The 23,708-nt window shown below is 35.8% G+C and overlaps 2 protein-coding genes across 2 annotated transcripts; both read right to left on the bottom strand.

The window, feature by feature from the left end:
- Positions 1 to 8,233: 8,233 nt before the first annotated feature.
- Positions 8,234 to 12,378, bottom strand: LOC132619782 (uncharacterized). Its single transcript, XM_060334578.1, has 5 exons — positions 12,247 to 12,378; positions 10,235 to 10,275; positions 9,503 to 9,697; positions 9,156 to 9,435; positions 8,234 to 8,932 (listed from the first exon to the last, which is right to left on the bottom strand). Exons 1-5 carry the CDS (start codon positions 12,376 to 12,378, stop codon positions 8,234 to 8,236), a joined length of 1,347 nt encoding a protein of 448 aa, XP_060190561.1.
- A 90-nt stretch (positions 12,379 to 12,468) lies between these two features.
- Positions 12,469 to 17,607, bottom strand: LOC132619781 (uncharacterized). Its single transcript, XM_060334577.1, has 5 exons — positions 17,104 to 17,607; positions 14,395 to 14,583; positions 14,134 to 14,284; positions 13,698 to 13,983; positions 12,469 to 13,579 (listed from the first exon to the last, which is right to left on the bottom strand). The coding sequence occupies exons 1-5, from the start codon at positions 17,605 to 17,607 to the stop codon at positions 12,469 to 12,471; spliced, it is 2,241 nt and encodes a 746-aa protein (XP_060190560.1).
- Between the last annotated feature and the right edge of the window lie 6,101 nt (positions 17,608 to 23,708).

The following is a 23,708-nucleotide window of genomic DNA, read 5'->3' as shown; positions in this document are numbered from 1 at the left end:
AGCCAAAAGCCCAACCAAACAGGCTCTTAGAATTGCATTGTTATTGGGGCGGCGACATAATATATGTAATCTTACACAGTTAGATATAGCTGTAGTGCTCGTGCGGTTGTTAAACTTCCATTTAATGTTGAGTATGATTGATTAGTTAGAAACTTGCATATTAGAATGAAACTAATCCGAATGAGTTAAGGCTTGTTATTTCGGGTAGATGGTCATTTTCCACTATTCAGGGTAATGCTCTTTATTCGGAAATTCTCATACTTGACAATAAGTCTTCGCAAGGTTTTATGGTGGCACCTGATACTGTGCGTTAAATGGTTAATCTTGATTTGTTGGAGATGTATATTAAAACATATATGTGTTGGAAAATAATGCTAATGGAATATAAGAGATCATTTATGGAGAAGTTGCCTTAGCATGTTAGAGCCTTTAGGGTTTGGAAAAGTAACATAAGAGATCATTTATGGAGAAGTTGCCTTAGCATGTTAGAGCCTTTAGGGTTTGGAAAAGTTGCCTCAGTCGTCACATCACAGCAGGAAAATGTATTTTTTTCAGATTCTCTGAATCTTGAAATATATACTGAAAGCGCTTTACGAGGGATGAGCCTTTTTCCAAAATTTAAAATATTCACTGAAGGCTTACGAATAGTAAAGCACCTTAAGTGTAAATATATTTAACGGGACATTTATTTTTAGACGTGAAAGTCGCACACTGAAGGTACTCTACAAGGCATGCGTTTTCACATTTAGGTTACGAAATTTCTAACAAACCCATTTGTTGGATTTATCTCTCAAGGGACACCATTTCGGTTAAAAATTCCAGTTTCACCATCGAGTCACACGTTAGATTTCACAGAAATTTACATACCGGAAATACCCCTGGACGACAAAAGACCCAATCCTATTATATAGTTAAATACATGTAAATCAAGATGTCTCGTTTAAGTGGTGTGTTTCTACATTGGTGTGCTTTGAGATGATTCTTCCATAGGAGAGACAAGACAAAGAACCTTGCATGCATGGATAGAATTAGTTGAATCAATCATAATTTCAAGTTTCATTACTCTTGCATCAGTACTACTCCACTAATATTAGAATTACATCATGTATATATGATGGCGTGATATGAGTCTAAGTTTAGAAGAATTTCAATGAACGCAGTACCATGGATGCCAGCTTGCCTATACTCACTCTGACGTCAGACTTGTACAAGATACTTTTTCAGTTTTAGAGTTGATAGGCGCTAGCACAATGTTACAAAAACTCAATGAATCTCTAGGTTTCTCCATTGCATAAGTCTTTTTATATTCTAGGCACAAGTATTTCAAATCTCTGAGGCAAAAATGTAATAGTTTATTCTCAAATTAACGTTGCAATTAGAAATTTTATCATATGCTACTTAGTAACAAATATAATGTTATTTACAGATGAAACTACTTTGTGATAATAATATGTCTTTAATTGCAATCAATGTTAATTCATTAGTTACTACCTCTAATACATAACATTTGTACGTCTCTACATGTGATTTGAATAAGCTGAGGTTATTTTTTAACTTAAACTTTCAGCCACTTACCGAGTGAGAAATATTTGATGCTTATAGTACTATATATTTTACAAGCTCTAACAAGTTATCCATCTTTTTTAAGTTTATGTTAGTATCACCAAGGGATGTGGTGGGACTCCCTCCACCTTTAATAAGTGGTCTCGACTTCGAGCCCTTAAAATAAAAATCTTTCTATTGGGGAGCTCTTTTCTCTCTAATAGCCTTATGCGGGGCGAATCCAAATTAATTAGGCCAGTGGATACTAAATATCAGATAATTAAACTGTTACACTCCATAATAATCCGTGCTACTGTATTAAAACAAGAAAGAATGAGTTAAGAAGGTTCAAGGAAAGTTAATCGAGTTAGTAAGAATATCGTTATATATATGGTTGTCTTAAGTATCTCGAGGTGACATGGTAACCTAAAGGATTTGAAATCGTGTTATGATTATGTATATGAGGTGATGTGAGTGACCTTTTAAAGTATTTGAGATTATTAGTAATGATATAGAAGATGGACAAAAGATAGGAATACACTTTTGCGATTGGAGTTTCGTTGAAGCTTTGTGAGTTCTCTAGTTATGTTTAAGGTTATTGTGATTCTCCGGACCCTTTGAGACGTGTATATGGATTTTATTGATGTATATAAGTGTGTATATATATGTGTATAAGAGGTTATATGAGGTTGGAAGAGGATTAGAAGTTAAACGAAATGAATCGGAACAATTTCAGTAAAATCTCGAACCCGAATTTTAGCCTATATTGTAGGAGGCATATCTTCTAGTATATGAGGAGTTTTAAGATGTTTCAAAAGCCTAAAATCAAGTTCATCGAGTCTAGTTTTCAATGCAACAAACCGCTCGTCAAAATGATATCGGGGTAAGGAGATATGGACAATGCAAGTCGGGCTGAGTACTAAGACTTAAATGTTCACAAATGTTTCACTAGTGGCTGTGTGGGCCCCACAAACACATGACAAAATCAGATTTTTTTCCCATGCTTAGTTGGGGGAACGTGTAAGGCCTTCTTGGGCAGCAAAATGGGATTAAATTAACAATGGTTAAATTATTAAGTGGTATTGGGAACAAAAATCAGCCCACTATTATAAGCCATGTTTGGTCGTGTATTATAGTGAAATGGTCAATAGTTTTTGACCCAAAAATTTGAGTGGGACACATGTCCAAATCATGGGGTAAATACATATAGTAAAACTCTGATTCATACCTCATTACACAACTCATTTCAACATTACAAAGTCAAGAAACTATAGAGCTAGAGAGAGAAGCTCTCGGCCTAGAGCTAGCCGAGAGTGAGGGGTCAAAATTGCTCAAAAATTCCAGTTTTCTCCACCAATTTTACTCCTCATCTAGTGTATAAGAAGGTGTAGTAGTTGTTGAAAAGAAACAAGAAAGTGTAGCACCTAAATAGAGTTGAAGTTTCGGCCAAGGTGAAGAACAAGATTGAAAGGTAAGAATGCTTATTGTTCTTGTGTTGTATGATGATTTGAATGTATAGTTCATGCATGTTGTTGTGGTATTGTTGTTGTAGTTGAAGTAGAGAGTGAGCCGTGAGTGAGGTGAATTCATGATTGATTTCATTTTGTATGTATTGTTGATGAATTGAATATGTATCAACATAGGTAAATGAACAAAGATTGTAGAAGTTTGGTTGTGATGTTGCATGTTGGATATTGGACTGTTTTTCTTGAAATGAAAATGAGCCGTGTGTTGAAGGTTCTAATGAAGTCATGCTTTATCTTCTTGAACATGTATTGGAAATGGATTGAATGTGTTGTAGTTGGATAAACGGATAAAAATCATGAAATTGTGGGAAGGGTGTTGTAGCCGTGAAAAAGGGGCTGTTTTAGGGGAGATTTAGGGACTGTTTTGTGTCACATTTGGATTTTTATTGTTATGGACATTATGGTGTATTGTATGCTTGTTGAATATGTGAATTGAGGTGTTAAAGAAATGAATTATGATGAAGTGTATAGGCAGTCCAAAACCGTGGACAGTTTTGATGTTAGAAGTGAATTTGTGTGTGTTGAATGTTGATTCTTGTTGCAAACGTTTAGTGAAAGTAAAGTGCATTGATTCAAGTTGAAATTGAGATGAATTGTGGGCTGTTGTAAGAATGGAAATGATGCTAAAACAGTTCCAAAAATCATGAAATTAATGTCATTAAACATGTTGTTGTCGTTGTGAGGTTTTAGTGTCGACAATGTAGCTATTTGCGTACGAATTTGGTGATATATTTATCGTGTGACTGCTGGTCGTATTTTACTGAAATTATATGAAATGAAGACATGAAATAAGGTGTAAGAATCATATGTGGTTTGCTTGGTATGTTCGTAATCGTTTGCAAGAATTCCGCGCACCTTTATGTTGTTGGTTAGGGACTGTTTTGGGCGTGTTGATTGGTTAGGGACTGTTTTGGGCGTGTTGTTGTTAGGAACTGTTTTGGACATGTTGTCTTCTTTAAATTGGAAAGACTAATGAGTTAAGAATATATATTGCATTTACGTTGTTTGGGTTGTTGTAAAGTTGTTACACGAAAACGTTAAGGCTACGGATTATTAGGAGTAACTTGAGAATGTAGTAGCCGTATGTGAATCGTTATGGAATGTTGTGAATGTGGGACATTTGGAATGTTATGTGGGCTGTCCGGATTGGTATTGAACATATGATTATTGATGTTGGATTGGTTGTATGTAGTTGGTTTGAATGCGAACGAAACGTGGTCTAAATGTTTGAAAGGGATTGTGAGCGTCAAAATACGTTTTGAATTCCCTTGTAGACTAATTGTAGCTCTTGATATCTTGATATAGGATAAGTGTATTTGGGCAGCAAGTACAAGTTAGAATACAACTAAACGCTAAAGGTATGTAAAGCCTATTCTTTCTTTCTTTTGGCATGTCCTAGACGTAAGTATGGAACGATATGAACCTTGGGGTAAATTCTACTCTCTAGTTCCATGCATGACTTATGATTCTATATTTCGTTAATGCTATTGTCACAAGCCTACTATATGATTGACTAATGAATGATGTATAGAAGTTCCTACTCTTAAAGAATTGCACAAATATAGGCATACTTGACTTTCAAAAGCTACACCATGTTAAGTTGGTACATGTACACGAAATCTGAAACGTTTCTTGTTATAGTTTGTTATGAGACTTAAAAAGAACTGAATATGAATATTATTTTGACACTTTAGAGCTGGTTAGTGCTTCTCCATTGAGTCTCAAAGAATTAATTGCATATATGTGGTTGCTATTTATTCTGCTCGTGCTTACCGCTATATCCTTCACTGAGTCCCAGGCCAGGACACGTTCTCGTGCGCATATTTACTATATTAATCACTGAGTCCCTCACTAGAGGGCCGGGACACGTTATATATATATGTATATGATGATATGATGACATGATGATATGGAGATGGTGGCCAGGAGGGCATATTCCCTATTACTGAGTCCCTTATTAAAGGGCCGGGACACGTCTATGTTTATGTTTATGATGCTATGATTTTAATTACCGAGTCCCTCATTAAAGGGCCGGGACACGTTATATATGTTATATACAGAATGATTTTGCAACTTTGATTACAAAACTCTATAACGATATTGATATGAGAATGATACAGATGAAATATGTCCAAAGGCAAGTTTTATGAATTTCTGATTGTTGCATTGGGTCCTACATACTTTGTCTCCTTATGAGTCTATTACTACATTTCATGCTTTACATGCTCAGTACATATTCCGTACTGACCCCCTTTCTTCGGGGGGCTGCGTTCATGCCCGCAGGTACAGACGCTCGTTTCGGAGATCCGCCAGCTTAGGACACTTATTCAGCTATTTTTGACTGCTCCTTTGTTCCGGAGCCTAGCTTGTGGTATAACTCCCTTATGTTGAATTCATATATGTTTATTTGGGTACGGCGGGGCCCTGTCTCGCCATATGATACGGTCATTACTCTTAGAGGTCTGTGGACATCTGTGTGGGTCTGTATATAGTTGTTGTTGCGTTGTATGAACATGACTTATGTTTGGGGCGTACCCATTCGTGATGGCAGCCTTGTCGGCTTGCATATGTATGTATGTTCGGAATGTTGCATGTAGTGGCAGCCTTGACGTCTTGCGTATATATATATATAGGTGTTGTTGTTGAAAAGTTTTAACTCCTCAGAAGACATGTGCTTATGACATACAGAATTGTGACAGCTTTAGAATAACGTCCCGTCTTGTCTAAACAAATGAGTTCATGATAGGCTAGCTGTAAATGACTATAGTTAATAAGTGACATGAGTGTCCAATTCGGGCACTAGTCACGGCCTACGGGGTTGGGTCATGACATAAACCAACAAAAGAAAAATCTTAATGAAAATAACTACCTACAGTTGGTTTATTAGTGACATGGTTGCGTATATGCCTTTAATTTTACTTCTTTACCATAACTCTTTAATAATATAGATATCGAGAACCCTCTTAAACTAATATTATATAGTGCAATTATTCGATAATTATTGCTCTAAGTAATAAGTATCCTCATTTGAGTCCATTTTATACCTCGATGGAATAAGACAGTAACTTTTTTTTTTTAAATTAAATTATGCCCATACGGGCTTTTTATTAATGTGCAGAAAATTAAAAAGTCTTAAAAGCCCAACCCAAAAATCGGGTCAGGCCGAAAATAAAAGCAACAAAATAACGCATGACCAAACAAATAAAAATTGTCTACTTTCCTAATTTGAACCCTATTTCTTCGATGACTTCTTTCTCTCTTTCTCCAAGCTGCTCTTTGTACCTTGTCGCCGGTGTTGGTGTGAAGATGATGACGATACCAAATGATGTTGGTCTGATGGTTTATTTCTGATTCACACCTCCAGATGTGGAGTTCTTCATCATCTCGCCTCGCCCTCTTCAGGGAAAATTTCAAATCCCTAAATCTGTTCAGTTTCTTAGTTACCTGCTGCCACTGATGCCTAATTTCCTTGTCCTTGTTATGCATGTACCAATTTGAAACCCGCTCTGTGTCGAATTCCTTTCTGTACTCCATGTACCTATGTCGAGCTGAGCTTAAAAGCAGCTTCGACTTCAGGTATTCTCCTCTTTTCCAAAATCTTGTTTTATCGTTGCACGACTGACCCCTTTCCCATATTCCTTCTCAAAGAACAAAACTTGTAGATTTGATTTCTGTCCATTAGGCTGAGCATCCATAGATGCTAATACCACCAATCGAACATCCCTCTTGTCTACTTGGTTTGTGCCAGTGAAGGAAAAACTGTTATCCTGTTCTTGAGTGCAAAGTTTATGTTGCTGATGTTGCCTTGTACTGCTATACCCTGTTTGTTATTCTTTGCTATTTTGATGCCTAGTATAGAAACCTCCTCTGTTGCTTGTTGTTGGTGCTTTGACACATATATGCTTCCATGTATTATTTATATGCACTTGATTTCTCCTAGTAATGTATACCTACAAAAAAAGAACACAAAATTAGTGAAAAATACCACCATGCTCTTCTCTTTAAGGATTTGAGCATGATGATATAACCTATTGCCCCATTAATCTCCTTTGTTTCTCCAGTTGTTCTGTATTGTGCCTCCTCATTAGTGAACTTTAATCCTTAGGTACGGAATTTGAGACTTATCACTGTTGATAATCCTCCTCTGTTCCACTCCTAACTCCATGAATCTTCCACATTGCACTGGTCCCTTATCTAAGGCCAAATTAGCTAAATAGTCAGCTAACTTATTACCTTCTCTCAGAATATATTCAAATTGAATCTGTTTCCCAGCTATCAGCTCTTTCATGGTTTCAATCCATCCTACAATGCTCCATGATGGTTTCCACTCTTCTTTTAGTACCGTTTGAACCATCTGAGAATCAGTCTGTGGTCCAGATGTTGATGATGACACCATTTAATAGCCTCTAGGATTGTCAATGCTTCTGCTTCAGTATTTGTTGTATATCCAACCTCCTCTGCCTGTGTATAGACCAAATCCCCTCTTTCATTTATGACCCCAAAGCCATATGCCCTTCTACCAGGATTGCCTCTTGATGCACCATCAGTGTTGCATAAGAGCCAACCCTGTGGTGGAGGCTTCCACAACACTTTAGTAACTTTCAGCCTTGGCATGTAGCCTTCCATAACTTGAATCAACTCCCTCCAACTATTAAGAATATTAGTCATAGAAGGATTTATGTATTGCACCAGTCTCTGAATAGTCAGAAACACTTGATAAATGCATCTTTCACTTGATCTCCCTTTGTCATGCTTAATTGCATTCCTCCTTTTCCACAATTCCCACATCACCACTGTTGGTATAACTTGGAAGATTGTCTTTAGTCTGTCATTGCTAGACAAATTCCACCATTTGGTTATTATTTGCTGCTGTTGCAGTCCTTCAAAGTTCAGCCCTGCACATGAACCAAAATAAGCCCAAGTCTTGTATGCATCATATGATTTAGCAAAAAGATGTTGTATTGTTTCCTCCCCAAGATTTAAGCAACACCAGCATCTAGATGCTAAATTAATATTCATCTTTTTCAGCACATCATCTATTGGAATTTTAAATTTCCAACATCTCCAAATAAAAAAGGAGATCTTGAAAGGCAGGCCTTTTATCCAAATATGCTTGTACACCTCCGGTTTTTGACCTCTTAGCCTTAAATATTCCCATGCTGACTTCACAGAGAACTCTCCTCTTGTATCAAGTAAGCACCAAGGGTTGTCCATCTTTTTTCTGCATGAGGAGAGATTATAGTGCTTGTGTCATGTTGTACAATCTCTTCAGATAACACTTCTCTAAGCTTGTCAACATCCCATCTTCCATCAGTCACCATATCTTTCACATTTTCAAACCTTTCATCATAAAAATCATTGCCAATAACATAGTAAAGAGCTCCCAACCCTGTCCAATTGTCATACCAAAACTGAGCATCTCCCATCTTCACTTGCCACCAAATATGTCGCTCTATGAGGTCCCTTGCTTGCAACATTTTCTTCCAAGTTTGTGTTCCATACTTCCACTGCACTATCACAGGATGTATCTTTTTGCTATATTTGTTACTCATGTAAGAACTCCATAAATAAGGTAGAGTCCTAAAATTCCACCAGATCTTACAATATAGGGCCATATATACATCATGCATAGATCTAAATCCAATTCCCCTTTCCTTTTCTGGTATGCACATCTTGATCCAAGAAATCCAATGCCTGCTCTTTCCCCCAATAGTGTTACTCCTAAAGAATTGAGCAAACATTTTATGCATTTTCTTAATCACACTATCTGGGGGATTCATTGCAGATAATAGATGAATACGCATTCCTTGCAAAACATGTTTGATTAGACCAGCTCTTCCTTCAAAAGATAACATCTCCCCCTTCTAAGATTGAAGTCTATTCATAATCTTCATCAGTGTAGAGTTATAATATTCTTTCCTCCTCCTACTGTAGAATATTGGACAACCCAAGTATGTGAAAGGAAAATCTTTCCTTCCTATACCTGTAACAACCTCAATAGTTACCTTGATGTCCCCTGTTACATTGTGATGTAGGTACACAACACTTTTCTCCTTATTAATCTTTTGCCTAGAAGTTTTTTCATACTTCCATGATTAATTGCAATGACATTACATCAGCTGAAGTGAATATAATCATATCATCTGCATATGCCAAATGATTGATTTTGGGACTCCTTCTTAGCATTCCAAAACCTCTAAATTGAGGAATTTGATGTAATCTATTCAAATTTCTTGTCAACACCTCTGCAGCCAAAATAAACAAAGTAGGGGATAAAGGATCCCCTTGCTTGACCGCTCTTGAAGACTGGAAAAAACCTTGTTGTTGACCATTAATGAGCACTGAGTACCAGTTATTACTAATTATCCTGAATACCATGTCAACCAATCTTTCAGAAAAAACCCATTCTTCTCAGCACCTTTGTTAGAAACAACCATGAAACCCTATCATAAGCCTTAGTCATATCCAATTTCATTACCACATTGGCTATTCTAGTACTCAATCTTATGTCAGCAATGATTTCTTGAGTAAGTAGCACATTTTCCACTATACTCCTACCTTTCACAAATCCAGCTTGATTTAGGGAGATAATATCAGGCAACCCCTCAGCCAATCTTTCATGAATCAATCTAGAAAAGATCTTATTCACAAAGTTACTGTCAAGACCCACCTAGGGGCCGCGACGGGTACCCGGAGCTAGCCACCGAGCACCGCTTGGTCTACTACTCATCTTACTCATTTAATGCCCCTTTTTATCAACTTTGTACATGCAATTACAGGAAAAACGTATTTTATATAGAAACATAAGTGCTTTATATACATTTTCCCCTCGGCCATCAAAATAATATATACATATGATAACATCTTGTGAGACCATCTAACCCACACTGCGTATCTACGAGCCTCTACTGACATACTGTATCATAGACGGAACAAGACTCCGTCGTGCCCAAAATATGCATATACATATATATATATATACATCAAAAGAAATAATCATAAGCACCTCCGAACAATGGAGTGCTCTCAATCGGCTGACAGCTACTAAGGATCTGGACCGAGCTCACCTCCCTGTCTACCTGTGGGCATGAACACAGCGTAAAAATAAACGAACGTCAGTACGAATATTGTACTGCGTATGAGAGGCATAAACAATGAAGAAAGACAGTAATAATATAATGGGAACAGCAATATGAAGCATCTGGATCTGAATAACAATCATAAGAGAAGTAATGCATGCTGTCTTACTCGTACTCATTATCATGTCATGTATGCATAATATATAAGATGCCCGTCCATGTCGAAACGGTGTGATAATCAATAACATTAGCCCGCGTCCAGGCCTCCCGCGTCCGGGGTACCATCTCATGCCGCCCACTAGTGGTGTCTGCCCATGCCAAAAGGGTCATGGTGTATCCGTATAGCTGCCCGCCTTAGCGGTGACTGCCCGGACAACTAGGCCCGGTGTGATGCAATCATGGCATGCTCATCATAAAATACTTATAATAATATGCTTATCAAAATATACTTGTCATCATACATGCATAAGACTCAAGATCAACTATACTCTATCGGGGTGACGTAAGGTCATGATCCCCCGATTTCATTATGGAGAAATTATTTAACATTCTGCCTCACCTTGAAGGAAATACTACATAAGGTGAGTGTGAGCAATAAATAACATCATTATCAACATGGCATCATCATACCATATCTCTTTATCTTATATGGGCAACTTATGGATATAGGCTTTTAGCTTTCCGGAATACAGGAACTCATGAAGAGGAAAGGAATTAATGCTATGGGATTCATGCCATTAGAAGGAAAGGACTAGCCTCACATACCTCTGTCGTTTAGCTAAGCTATCGTCCACTGGCTCCCCTTTAGCGTCACGTCGCTACCTTCACGAAGGAATCCGTATTAACGTTAGCTAATCGACTTAAGGGAATACGTCACTATTTCTAGAGAAAATTGAGCAACATTTCCTTTATTTATACTACCTTTCCCATAGTCTATATCAACTCCCCAACGTTCACAATATTACAATCAACAACCATCATTTATATACGTTTATCACATTCCACCAATTCCCTCCAATTTTCCCACATTTATCCTTATAACTCATTTTTGTGTTTTCGCACATTTAATACTTGTTTCATGATATAAACATCATTTATAACGTATTCATAATCACAACACATCAACATTCATGATTCAATTCCACTATCATTCAATGGTGACACTATTCACCCATTCAAGACCCATTTCCCATGTCTTTCTACAATTCAAGCTTCTTAGTCTTCTAATACCTTAAACAACATGATAAAGTCATGAAACTTACCTTGGATGATAGTTGAACAAGTCTTGAGTTGAAATGCTTCACTTGCACAAAACCCTAGTTCCACCTTTTATGGAAATTTCTTGACTTAAATGATCCTTGATGTGTTCCTTACACTTGGTTTTGGTGGATTGATGAATTTGATCTTAATTCTTCACTTGGATTCTTGTATTGGAAGAGTTGGGAAGGTTCTAGAGAGATGTTGGGTCGTGGAGAGAGAGAGTGAAATAAATTAAAATGAGCTTGGGTCCTTATTTAAAAGTTGAAATCTGTCCCGACATCATTATACGGTCCATTATACGGACCATATAAATTTTTACGGTCCGTATAATCGACCGTAAAACTGCTCCAGTGACTTCCCTTTTCTGTGTCAACTTGACGGTTCATTTTACGGGCCGTATAATTTTATACGATCCGTATAATCTGCCGTAAAACCCACCTTTTCTCAACTTCGTTCTGTGACACTTCTACGGTTCATTATACGGCCGTAAAACCATTATACGGTCCGTATAATCGACCGTATAATCCACCAGTTAACTGAATCTTATTTTTGTCACTTCGTTAACTCTCCGATCCTTATGGAACCTTCTTAAGAATTATTCAACACTTCGATACCAATCTAAGGGACGTCATTACTCATCAAAACATCGCACACGCTATGTCCTTTGTTAGCCTATTCACTGTACGCTAACGGGAAAATTTTCGAGGTGTAACAGTTACTCAAACTAATAGGTCTCATATCTGAAAATGTATCAACAACATCCTTTTTAGGTAGCAAGACCAAATTAGTGTGTGTGTGATAAATTTAGGAAGTTCAGCTCCACAAAAGAAAGCCTTTACCATATCAATAATATCCTTTCCTGTGATATTCCTGCATTTCTGATAAAAAATTCTTGTGAACCCATCAGGTCCACCAGCACTCTTCCCATTTAAAGTAAAAATCACATTCTTCACCTCTTGTTCTGTTGGCATCTCCAAAATCTTATAATTTTGATCTTCTGAGATCAAAGTAGGTACTTGATCTAGAATTTCAAAATCATCAGGATCTTCCTCTTTTGTGAACTATGCTGTAAAGAAATTAATAGCTTCAGTAGCTATTGCATCAGGGTCTTCTAGCCAAGTTCCCTGTTGATCTTGAATTCTTCTCAGCTGCAATCCTTTCCTCCTCCCTTGTACATATGCATGGAAAAACCTTGTGTTTCTATCTCCATCATTGAACCAATGCATTCCTGCTTTTTGCTTCCAAAATTCCTCTTCTAAATGTAAGTATCTATTCAAGTCAGCCTGTACCCTTTGCAATCTTTCCCTATTATAGGGGGTAGGTTGCAGTTCAAATTGCACTTCATGAACTTTAATCACATCTTCCAGAGTTTCTATTTCCTGAAATATATTCCCAAATGTGACTTTGCTCCACTGTGTCAAAGCTACCTTTACTTTTTTCAATTTGTGATGGAAAAGAGTAAAGGGGTTAGCCATGAAATCAGCAGTCCACTGTGCTTTAACAACATCCAAGAAGGTTTCATTCTTCACCCAAAAATTAAGAAACTTAAAAGGCTTCTTAATAGGCATATTGTTTCCTGCATATGAAATCAACAAAGGAGCACGGTCTGATCCTGTCCTGATTAAATGTTTCACTTCAATTCCTGGATACATTTGTTGAATTCTCAAATTTCCTAAACATCTGTCTAGCCTTTTGAGAATACAATCTTCCCCACTCTGCCCATTCCACCAGGTATATTTGCTACCCTTGAAGCCAAAATCTTGCATCTCACAATTTTGCATACACAAATTAAAGTCTTGTGTTTTATTTGCCCCAACTGCTAGACCCCTATATTTCTCTTCCTCAGACATAATGACATTAAAATCTCCTCCTATCATCCAGGGCCTATTCATGTTCATGTTAGTTGCTACATCTTTTAGGCTGTCCCATAATTCCAATCTCTCTCTTTGAGTACATCTAGCATACACAACAGTTATCACAATGTCTTCCTGCAAACCATTACTCTTAAGCTTAAAAGTAATCTGTTGCATGTGATCAGTCACTGTCTCCACCTCAAATATGTCATCTACAAATATCCATATCTTTCCTGAAACATTAGCCAAAGCAGTTTGCATGCCCAATCTTCTTCTGTACTCCTCAATTTTGTCAGGTTGTTGAAAAGGCTCCAACAAGCTAATAAAACCAAGTTATACTTGTGCTTCAGTTTTATCAACCTTGGAAAAGCTTCTATGGTATTCACAGATCTAATGTTCCATATCAAAGCATTCATCATTAAACATTATATTTATACAGTGCTCTTCTAGTTTGATATCCACTCCCTGGTGGGGCACTTGTGTCCTTTTGAGATTTCTTTTTCCCTCTGCCTGCCCCTTTGTTAAATTTAGGAGAGACATCTTCCTCCCTCAAAGCTGCTTGTATATTCATTTCAATAGATTGCCCATCCATATCTCTTCTATTTGTTTCCTGCCCCATCTGTGTCTGATTCTGCATGCTTGGGGCCAATAATTGTGTTACCATCTGCATATTTTCAGATAACTCCTGATATTCAGTATCCTCCCTTTTTTTTCCAGACTGCCCTGTATCCTCATACAGATTATTATCTTCTATCCTTTCCTCTTCTTCTTCCTAACTAAAGTAGGCTTGCTTTGTGTTTGATTTCTTTTCTGCACTTGTAACTTTTTCAAGCATTAATTGTTTTGCACTGCCATTCTTCTTTACTAGAATACCTTCCTTTTCTGTACCTTGAGATTTGTGCTCTTGATTCTGCTGAGATTTGCTATTCCTATTTGTTGGACTGCTATTACCCTGACTTTGCTTGCTTGTATTTCCATTCTTTTTTGCACTCTTCACCCTCGGTGTATGCCTTTCATTACCATCCTGCTCATCTGCAATATTGCTTGGTGTTGTTAGGCTAGGACTATTTACCTTGTTTGGATGAAAACTACCCTCAATCCATTGCTTTGTTGTTAATGGTGGTCCTTCACTACTTGTACAGATTTGTTGGATGGACTTGCTGTTTGTGTTGTTGATTCGTCCTCATTTTCCTCATCCAGAATAGCAAAGGTATTACTTTTTTCTACTTTCCCAGTTACCTTATTTGCATCCATCTTGCCAATTTCTCCCAAAATAATCCCAGAACTGTCTTTCACATATTTGTTTCTTTTCTGCATCCATTCCTGTTTCCCATAATAGTTTTGTAACATCCCGTAAATTCGAGTTAGGTGTGAATGTCTAAAAATCTAGTGTTAAGATGATATTATACCTATATGAATCCATTCTTGATGAATTCAGGTGGAAGATGGTCGTTTTGAAGCGAAACCAACAATTGAATTTCTTAAGGGCTCTTAAATTCGCCTAAGTTTTGGTAGGTCTGTCTTCTGGACGATTTTCATGAAAATGTGTTGCAAATTTGGAAAACCTTCCTTGATGAAGGTCGTAGATCTTTGAAATATCTTTCCAATGGTAGGTCGCCCAACCCTAGAAAAGTTATGTAAAAAAGGTTATGATCGTTTTACTGAGCCAAGGTCAATTGTTAAAAACAAAAAAAATGTGCTGGGCCCGCGACAGCACGGAAAAATCAGCTGCAAACCAAAATAAAAATGTGATCAGGTGTTGAACCCGCGATGCGGACTCAGCACGGATCGGGACTTATTTTCTGATTTCGAATTTCCTTTAAGTCCTAATTCATTGTGTTATTTCCCACTTTGTTCCAAATCAATATTTCTGAGGAAAAGAACCCTAGAAAAGTCTCTCTAAAACTAAGGTGAGTTCTCACTCAATATTTTCCATTCCCACACCATATCCATCCCCTCTTGATAGCAAATCATCTCTCTAAAACCCTAAGTTCTTGTATATTCAAGAAGAGGAAGAAGAGAGGCGTATGGGATTCCATCAAAACGTAAGACTCTTGATTTTATGAGATTATTATTGTTGTTTGAACTAGTATAGAATAAACAAAGAGGTTAGGATCCACCAATGATTCCATAAGCTTCAAGAACAAGATTTAAGGCTTGCGAAAACCATAGTTTTCAAAATTCCAAGAAAACATCAAGAAACTATTCAAGTTCTAATCTTTATCATCTAAAACCATTGTAGTGCGATTATTGAGTCTTGGAAAGTGCGTTTGAGCGGGATTTGAGATATGTCTCTTTTGAACATACTCTTTCGATCGATTTTTATGAACTCTTTGGTTGTGATTTGTATGTCTCTTTTAAAAATCATTTTTGACTATAAAGGTGATTTGTATGTCTCTTTAAAAATAAAATCCTTTTTGAATATAAAGGTAATTCATATGTCTCTTTTACAAACTCTCTTGAAAGATCGATTCTTTATAAAAGCATGTTTTGAATGATATGATGAATTGGTTTTACATTCTTGAAATCTATTACATGTTTTGATTAATGGTTAATGTGCGTGAGGGGACGAGCCCACATTAAACCAAGATTGTAACAAGCCCTATATATGTATAAGGTATTATGAATATTTCCCTCTATGAGAGATGCTTAGTGATGATGGTTAATTGTTGGTATTGATGATTTTACAAAGGAACTATGACAAAGTAATCTTGTTTAAAGAAGTGGAAACATTTTTATGATTATCTATGAAATTATGGATTTTCGTAATGGCATAATGAGCTTTAATGCTATTTGATGGTGTGACTAATTTGAGACAAATTGTGAATCAGCTTCTATGCTATGAACTTTGTTGTTGTGTTTGGCCTAGCTACTCGGGAGGAAGGGTAGCAACTATGGATCCTAGTGTGTTAATGCCTAGCCATTCGGGAGAAAGAGTGGCCACTTCCGGGTTCGCTACCCGGGGTGTGATTTATGCCTAGCTATTCGGGAGGAAGGATAGCCACCGTTGGGTTCGCTACCCGGGGTGTGATTTATGCCTAGCTATTGGGGAGGAAGGATAGCCACCGAGAATTATATGTTCCGGTATGGTGCGCTATGCGCGGTATGCTTGATTCTTGGGCCTGTATTGGCATGTGTGACATTCTTATTCTCTTATGGAATTGTTGATGACTATCTTAATTGATTTAAAAGGCATATTTGAAGTTGTAACTTGATAAGAGGTTTTATAATCAGTTTTGATACTTATTATTGAGATACATAAACTGAATAACTGTACTCTATTTTCTTATTACTTATTGTCCCCGAGGCACTCACTGAGTACGAAGTATTCAGGCATACCATTGTTGTTTTTTATGGTACGTTAGGTAACGGAGAAGAGCAGGTTCTTGATACTCCAGGCGTTTAGGAAGGACTTGCTGTGACTGCTGATTTGGTGAGCCCACACATTCATTCGTGGGACACTCTATTTATTTAATTCCATTTATTTATATTAGTTTCCCGGCTGCGTCCCGATCGGTTAGACATTTACTCCTTATTCTTAGAAGCTCCTTAGTATACATTCAAATGTGGGTAGAAGAAGAGTTGTCGTTTGACTCTTTCGGGCACACTATCATGAATTGGGTGATTTATTTAAATTATAAAGACTTCCGCTGATTTAATTCATATATTCATGATTTGTTATATTTATTTTATAAACTGTTGAAGGCGAATATTGAACCTGGCGGGTTCAAGTGTTATTATTGTGTCATTAGGTTCTTCCAATGTTGTTCATGACTTCGGATGCCGGTCACGTCTAGGGTGGGTTTTGGGGCGTGACAAGTTCCCTCCTCTTTTATTAATTACCTTCTTTTGTTGTGCATCCTCCTCTTGACCACTGCTTTCTTTTTTCAAATCCTCTCTATATTGTTTTTCTAGATCAGGATGTAATGCCCTGCATTCCCCTTCCCCGTGTCCTTGTAGTTTACAATGCTTGCAATACTTGGGAAGATAATCATATTTTATCCTGATCCACTTAGACTTCATCATACCAGTTTTCTCATCAACTTCTGATATATTAATCCTCTTAGGATGTTCAGCCAATAAATCAACTTGTACCTTTACTTTTGCATAACTAGGCCTTGTTTTATTAGCTGTTGCTAAGTCTACTGTTAATGGCTTTCCAACTGTAGTTGCCATTGAGAACACAGCCTCTTTTACAAAGAAGTTTGGGGGTAGTTCAGGGAAACTAATCCATGCCACTGCTATAGATGTCTCCTCCTCAAGCTTGAACCAGTGATCCCAGATTAAAGGCCTCATTTGACAGTATTTGACATGGATTTTCAAGTAATATGTTGGTGTGGACATCATTTTCACATAGTCTTCAAATAGATTTAACCTTATGAGAATGTATCTTTCTTCAATAAGGCCAATTGTTGTTGTGCCTTTTATCCCACATTGTTTTGGGACTTCTGTCCTTAATTCCTTGATATCTATAGCATCATATGAAAATTTCCCAAGTATAGCATACTATAAATTTTCTTTCAAGATCATTTGCTGCACTTCGTTTGTATTCCATGTTACATAAGATTCCCCATCAACATATGTGACCTTTTTGGTAGGGATATTAATCTGGACATGGGCTTGAGGTGTTGTATCAGGTTTTAATAACTGGGCATAACTGGTTTGTTTAGGTTGGGGTGCTACTTGCTCGATATGCAAATCTTTAGGGTCGTTTTGGTTCTGATGAAAAATATGGTCTTTTTGCTTCTGATTTTCTGAATTTGGGTTTTTTGGGTGCTTGTTTTCTGGGTTATGGTTGGAATTTGTTGATGGCAATGGTGGAAAGGTTGAATCTATGGTAGTAAGTTGTGGGAAAGGTGGAGCAAGCTCAGGTGGAGGTATTCCACCGGCCATATTGGCCATGGTGGCCGGCGGCTGCAGGGTTAGAAGTAGGGTTTTTCTAAAAAGTTTTTCTTTTTGTTGAGAGCGTTTTCTAATAAGGCAGTAACTTATTATAGAAATAATAGTTAAAACGGAAAAGGGTCAAATATACCCCTGTACTATTGGAAAAGGGTCAAATATACCCTTTGTTATATTTTGGGTCCAAATATACCCCTGCCATTATACTATTGGTTCAAATATACCCCTCCTACGTTAAAGTTATCCACCTTGTACATCCTATCCTATATGGCACTGACACTTGATGAGGGCATTTCCACCTCATCACCTCTAACCCGTTTACTCCTCCCCTCTTCTACCACTAAAATTTTCACCCCTCCACCACCATTACCGCCATATTATCCGTCAATCCCACCTCTAATCCCATTTAAACAGAAGTTACATTATCATCAGACCACTTAATTCTGCTCAATTGCACAGACGGGAATCTAATCATTATGACAATTTCACTTGAAGCATAAGTTAATAGTGGGAAAGAGAGGAAATTTAACTTGCACATCTTAGTGGTTGTGCTGTGAAAAGAGCAATCTGTGGCACCTCAACCATAAAACTGGTAATTTATCTTCTAGAGATGCTTCCCTTTTTCTTCTTCAATGCTATGAAGGGAACATATTTCTCAAAGAGGTTCAACTAGTTTCATGGCCTCAAAATTAGAATTATTTATTCACTTTAGAGCGATGACAAGGGACCTTTTTTAATAGAATAAGAAAACCCCTCCCTAAGAAATTCGAGGAAGAAATGTTGGATGAGCCTGCAATTAGTCATGATGACAACCCATCCTAGTTTGAATTAAAAAATTTAACAAGTAAAACATATTAAAATTACCATTCATGGCTAGATGACAAACATCACTTCTGTTTAAATGGGATCGGAGGTGGGATTGAAGGATAATATGGCGGTAATGACGGCAATGGTGGTGGAGGGATGGAAATTTTAGTGGTGGAAGAGGGGAGGAGTAAATGGGTTAGGGGTGATGAGGTGGCAATGCCACGTGGCATCCACCTCATCAAGTGTCAGTGCCACGTAGGATAGGATGTACAAGGTGGACAACTTTAACGGAGGAGAGGTATATTTGAACCAATAGTATAACGGCAGGGATATATTTGGACCCAAAGTATAACGAAGGGCATATTTGGCCCTTTTCAAATAGTACAAGGGTATATTTGACCCTTTTCCGTAGTTAAAATATTGAGAAAGTTGACCTACGATTAGAAATGAAATTCAACTTGGATTCAGAGAAGTTAACTAGCAAGAAGGAAAAACTATCCAACTAGATTAGCATTCTACAGATTGCCATTGTAAAGTCTCACGGGTAATCGTAAATAACAGCATTGTTTCACATATATTAATGAGACATACTTTGGCCTAAAACCTTCGGGTTGGAGGGGAAGATGCTTCAGAATTTTACGTTGCAATTCATTTTAAAAACGTTATTTGCAATATATTAGAACTTCTAAAAAAATTCAAAAACAACATATTATATAACATATCTGGCCAATAATTAAACATGTTTAATGTCCCAAACAACATTTAAAACACATTAATTCTTAATACTCTCCCCCTTTATCCCACTTCCTTTCTTCTCTCTCTTCCCAAAACTAAATTAGGGATTAAATAGTAGGATATTTTTCTCTCTCTCTCTCTCTCCCTCTCATCCATAAACGTTAATGCACCCCAAACTTAGGGATAGAATGATAGAACACCACAGAAAGCATATTTTGATGGTATAAATTTAATATAAGTAATTATTTTTTGATTTTCTTAAAAAGTAATTTTTGTAAGAATATGCATGACTGATTAATTAATAAACATAATATAGACAAAACATATGGTATATTCATGGTATGTTTAAGATATAAATATTTATACCAAAAAACATACTGTAACCAACAAATTTCGAGTCGCGAAAAATAAATAATCAAGACAGGAAAATGGAGTAAGAAAATGTAGTATTTGATTTCAAGTATGTTGAGTGTTACAATCTCTATATAATCCTCTAATTCTCCAACAATAACATATGAACTTGAATTTGATTTAGATTCAAGGGCCTGAGTAGCTTGATCTTGAATCTTCGTATCTGAACTTTGATGTGGATTATTTTTCACGAACAAGTAACTTGATCTTGAACTCCTTGATATTTGTCTTTGTTCTTAATTTTCAACTTGAACTTGATTGCTTGAACTTGTAGCTTATAGAGAAATATGTGGTATTTGATCCACGAGCTCTCTTCTAGCTTCTTGTTCTTAATTCCTCATGCTTTATGAGTTATGAGGACCCCTATTTATAGTTTTAGGGAAGGATGTAGCTCTGCGATCTGATTGGTCGGTTTGGATTTAACCAATCACATTCATCTGGTGACAAGCTCCAATTTGATTGGCTAGAGCATGTTATCCGCACACTTGGCATGATTTCATTGGCTCGTTTATTTGACCTGGATTGCCACACCATTTGACATGTGGCGCAAGCCTATTGGCTCTTCATTTGACTTGTCGTGCCACGTCATTTGACACGTGTCACCAATTTGGGTTTCTGGAATAAGATGACAACTTGGGCTTGGCACAGTGGGTTCATCACTTGTGGCCCAATTAAATGGACTAATCCAATGAAATTAAACTTTGGACTTAAAATCAATTCAATTATATTAAGGGGAAGTTACATAAATACAAGTAAATAAGTAAAATATTTCATAATATACAACTATTAACTAAATTACATAATTTACAATATATACTCTATATTTAGGGTATATGTATAATTTTATACCATAAATAAAAAATGTTGCTATGAATAAAAAGGCTAATAATAAGGAGTTTCCTATATTAGTGATAATCAAATTAAATACATATCAAAACACATTAATTACTTTTCTAAACATCCCAATATACTCAGCTAGCATTAATCCATAAAATAGTATACTATTGTTTATATGATATATATTATACAATTCCTTGAACAATTATATATATTCTTGTACTTATATATACATTATTTCACTAGTATATACTATATATAATTTTATTTTTTATGTATATTAACTAGTATATACTATATATAAAATAATTTCTTATGTATATTAAACAAAAGGTATTATATATATATATATATATATATATATATATAGATATATATCTTTGACCACATACATTATTGTATATATTAGGCATATATTGTTTATTATATTAAATATATACAAATATAAATTTAATTGATTTAATTTCCTATTTCATGGAAGAGAGGAAAAAATTTGAATAGTAAATATGTGATGGCAGAAAGGAAGCCAAGTTTAATGGGATGGGGTGTCAATTATTAATTAAGATCCTATTTTAATGGTAATCCATAAGTAATTATATTATTCTATCTATATATTGTATATTGTATACTTTATATGTTATTGTAGAGTACAATTGGTTGGCACATAGAGTAATATATTCATCTATTAGGTATATCGTAATATTATATACTATATACACAAATAATATTATTATATTATGTACTATATATAATATACAAACTTAAATACTAGTTTCTACTATTTTAATCACAAACATTTTGTTATCATCTTTTCAGTTTAATATACCGATTTGAATATACCATATACTTTCTAAGGTATATTTTCATGTACATTTCTTATACCATATTTCCATATATCATATCTTTTTCTTGTACTTTTCTTAATATTAATATATTCAAATAATTTCTTTTAGTCACAAAAAAATAATTGAATCATCATCAAGTGAAATTAAAAAAAAAAGAATAAAAAGGAGGAAACGAAAGAAAAGAAAAACTTTTTAAAACGGTAGATAGAATAGGGTATTAGAAGTTGATTTTGTTATGTTTATTTGAAAAATTACATTCTAATGATTTTGAAAGAAAGAGAAAGTAAAAAGTGGATATGCATTAATGGTAGTAACTCCTAAAATTAAGTATTATTGATATTTTAGGAATGTAAAAAGTTGTACTTTTGTAATTAAGAAGTTCAAATTTTAAATAAGTTGTATTTATGTAATTTTTTGAAAGTAGTTGTAATCTTTTTAATTACCATTTGAAAAAGTTATATTTGTGTGACTTTCACTTATATTAACGTACTTATTTATTTGGGCTAATATATCTTGAATTTAATATAGCCCAAATTAATTCATGAACTTAAATCCATTAAAATCTCAATACTCACAAATGCCCCATACTTCAAAGCTTGTCCAACATTAAATTTCGGAAGACTAGATTTGAACTACGAGTAAAGGCAATACCTATTACTTGAAGCAATTGAGTCTTGAAATATTTTATTTTCTTTGCCGTTGTGAAAATGTGGATTTTAATAACTTCAAAAATGAACACTTTAGATTGCCACAGTATGCAAGGCTTAAAAAAAGTGCTAATTGTATTTCACGTGGAAAAATCAGCATTTTCCTTCAAATTCATGGGAAATTCATATCCACCTAGAATTCCATATGTTTGGTCAAGTGACTATTGAATTATGGTAGGGCCAATTATTTCTCCAGCATTTTTTCACCGACTTGGTTATTCGAACGTTTTTTTTTTTTTTTTAAACATATCCTTGTTTCGAAAAAAAATTATTTTGCTTCCTACCTTTGAATTTATCCAGCCGATAAGTACCAACCAGAGATAATTTGTCCATAGAGATTGGATAGGAATAAGATTCCCATTAGACTTATCAAAGCAATTCCCTACTCCAATTAGGACAGTGCAATCCCCAATGTTATTGGCTCTATATAAGCAGGTCAAACCAACATTAAAATTCACAGTACAAGTTTTCTCTTTTTTTTCTTAGCATGCTTTTTAGGAGTCAGGAGCCCTCCACTATTTTCCAGAAGGTAATCCTTCTTTTATATTTTCCGTAGCATGCCTTTACTTTCAAAAGAAGGATCAGGTATATATTTTCTTCTTCATGTCAACGTCTTCTTTTGAATAGGAAAATATGATGTCTTCTTGTTTTGCTTTTGTACTGTTCTCCCCGGGGGCAGACCCAGAAGAGTGGGGGGACACGTCCCCCGTAACTTCGGAAAAAGTCATATATACATATATTTATATATCTTAAAAAACTATTATATATTTTAAAAGGACCCTTCAAACATAATTGCTAAAGTAGTTCAGTTGATAGAAATGTCCATGCATTGATGCTCACTAGTCGTGACCCGAGTTTGAATCTCGGCTCCTACAATTATTATTTTTTAAAAATTTGTGCGGTAAACTGCTATACAAACTTGCGTTTAATGCAGATTTTTAATTTTTTTTAATCTTTTTATTATTTAGTCCCCCTCCCATTTTACTTTTTCATTAAATCCCTCCCTCCAAAAGCCTCAAATTCCATAAGATCTTTTCTCACTTCCTACTCATCTTTTCCCAACGTAATAAGCAAAAAAAAAGCTCCTTTGACTCTTTCCATTCTCAAACTCTTCTTCCATTATCAAGTTTTCTCACAAATCACTAAGTGAGGAACGCCACCCATAGTCGAATCTATTGTCGATATTCATTAATTTCTTCGGCAATCG

The sequence above is a fragment of the Lycium barbarum genome, chromosome 11 (genome assembly GCF_019175385.1).
Source record: "Lycium barbarum isolate Lr01 chromosome 11, ASM1917538v2, whole genome shotgun sequence".
Classification (NCBI taxonomy): Eukaryota; Viridiplantae; Streptophyta; class Magnoliopsida; order Solanales; family Solanaceae; genus Lycium; species Lycium barbarum.
This window is presented reverse-complemented; position numbering and strand designations above follow the sequence as displayed.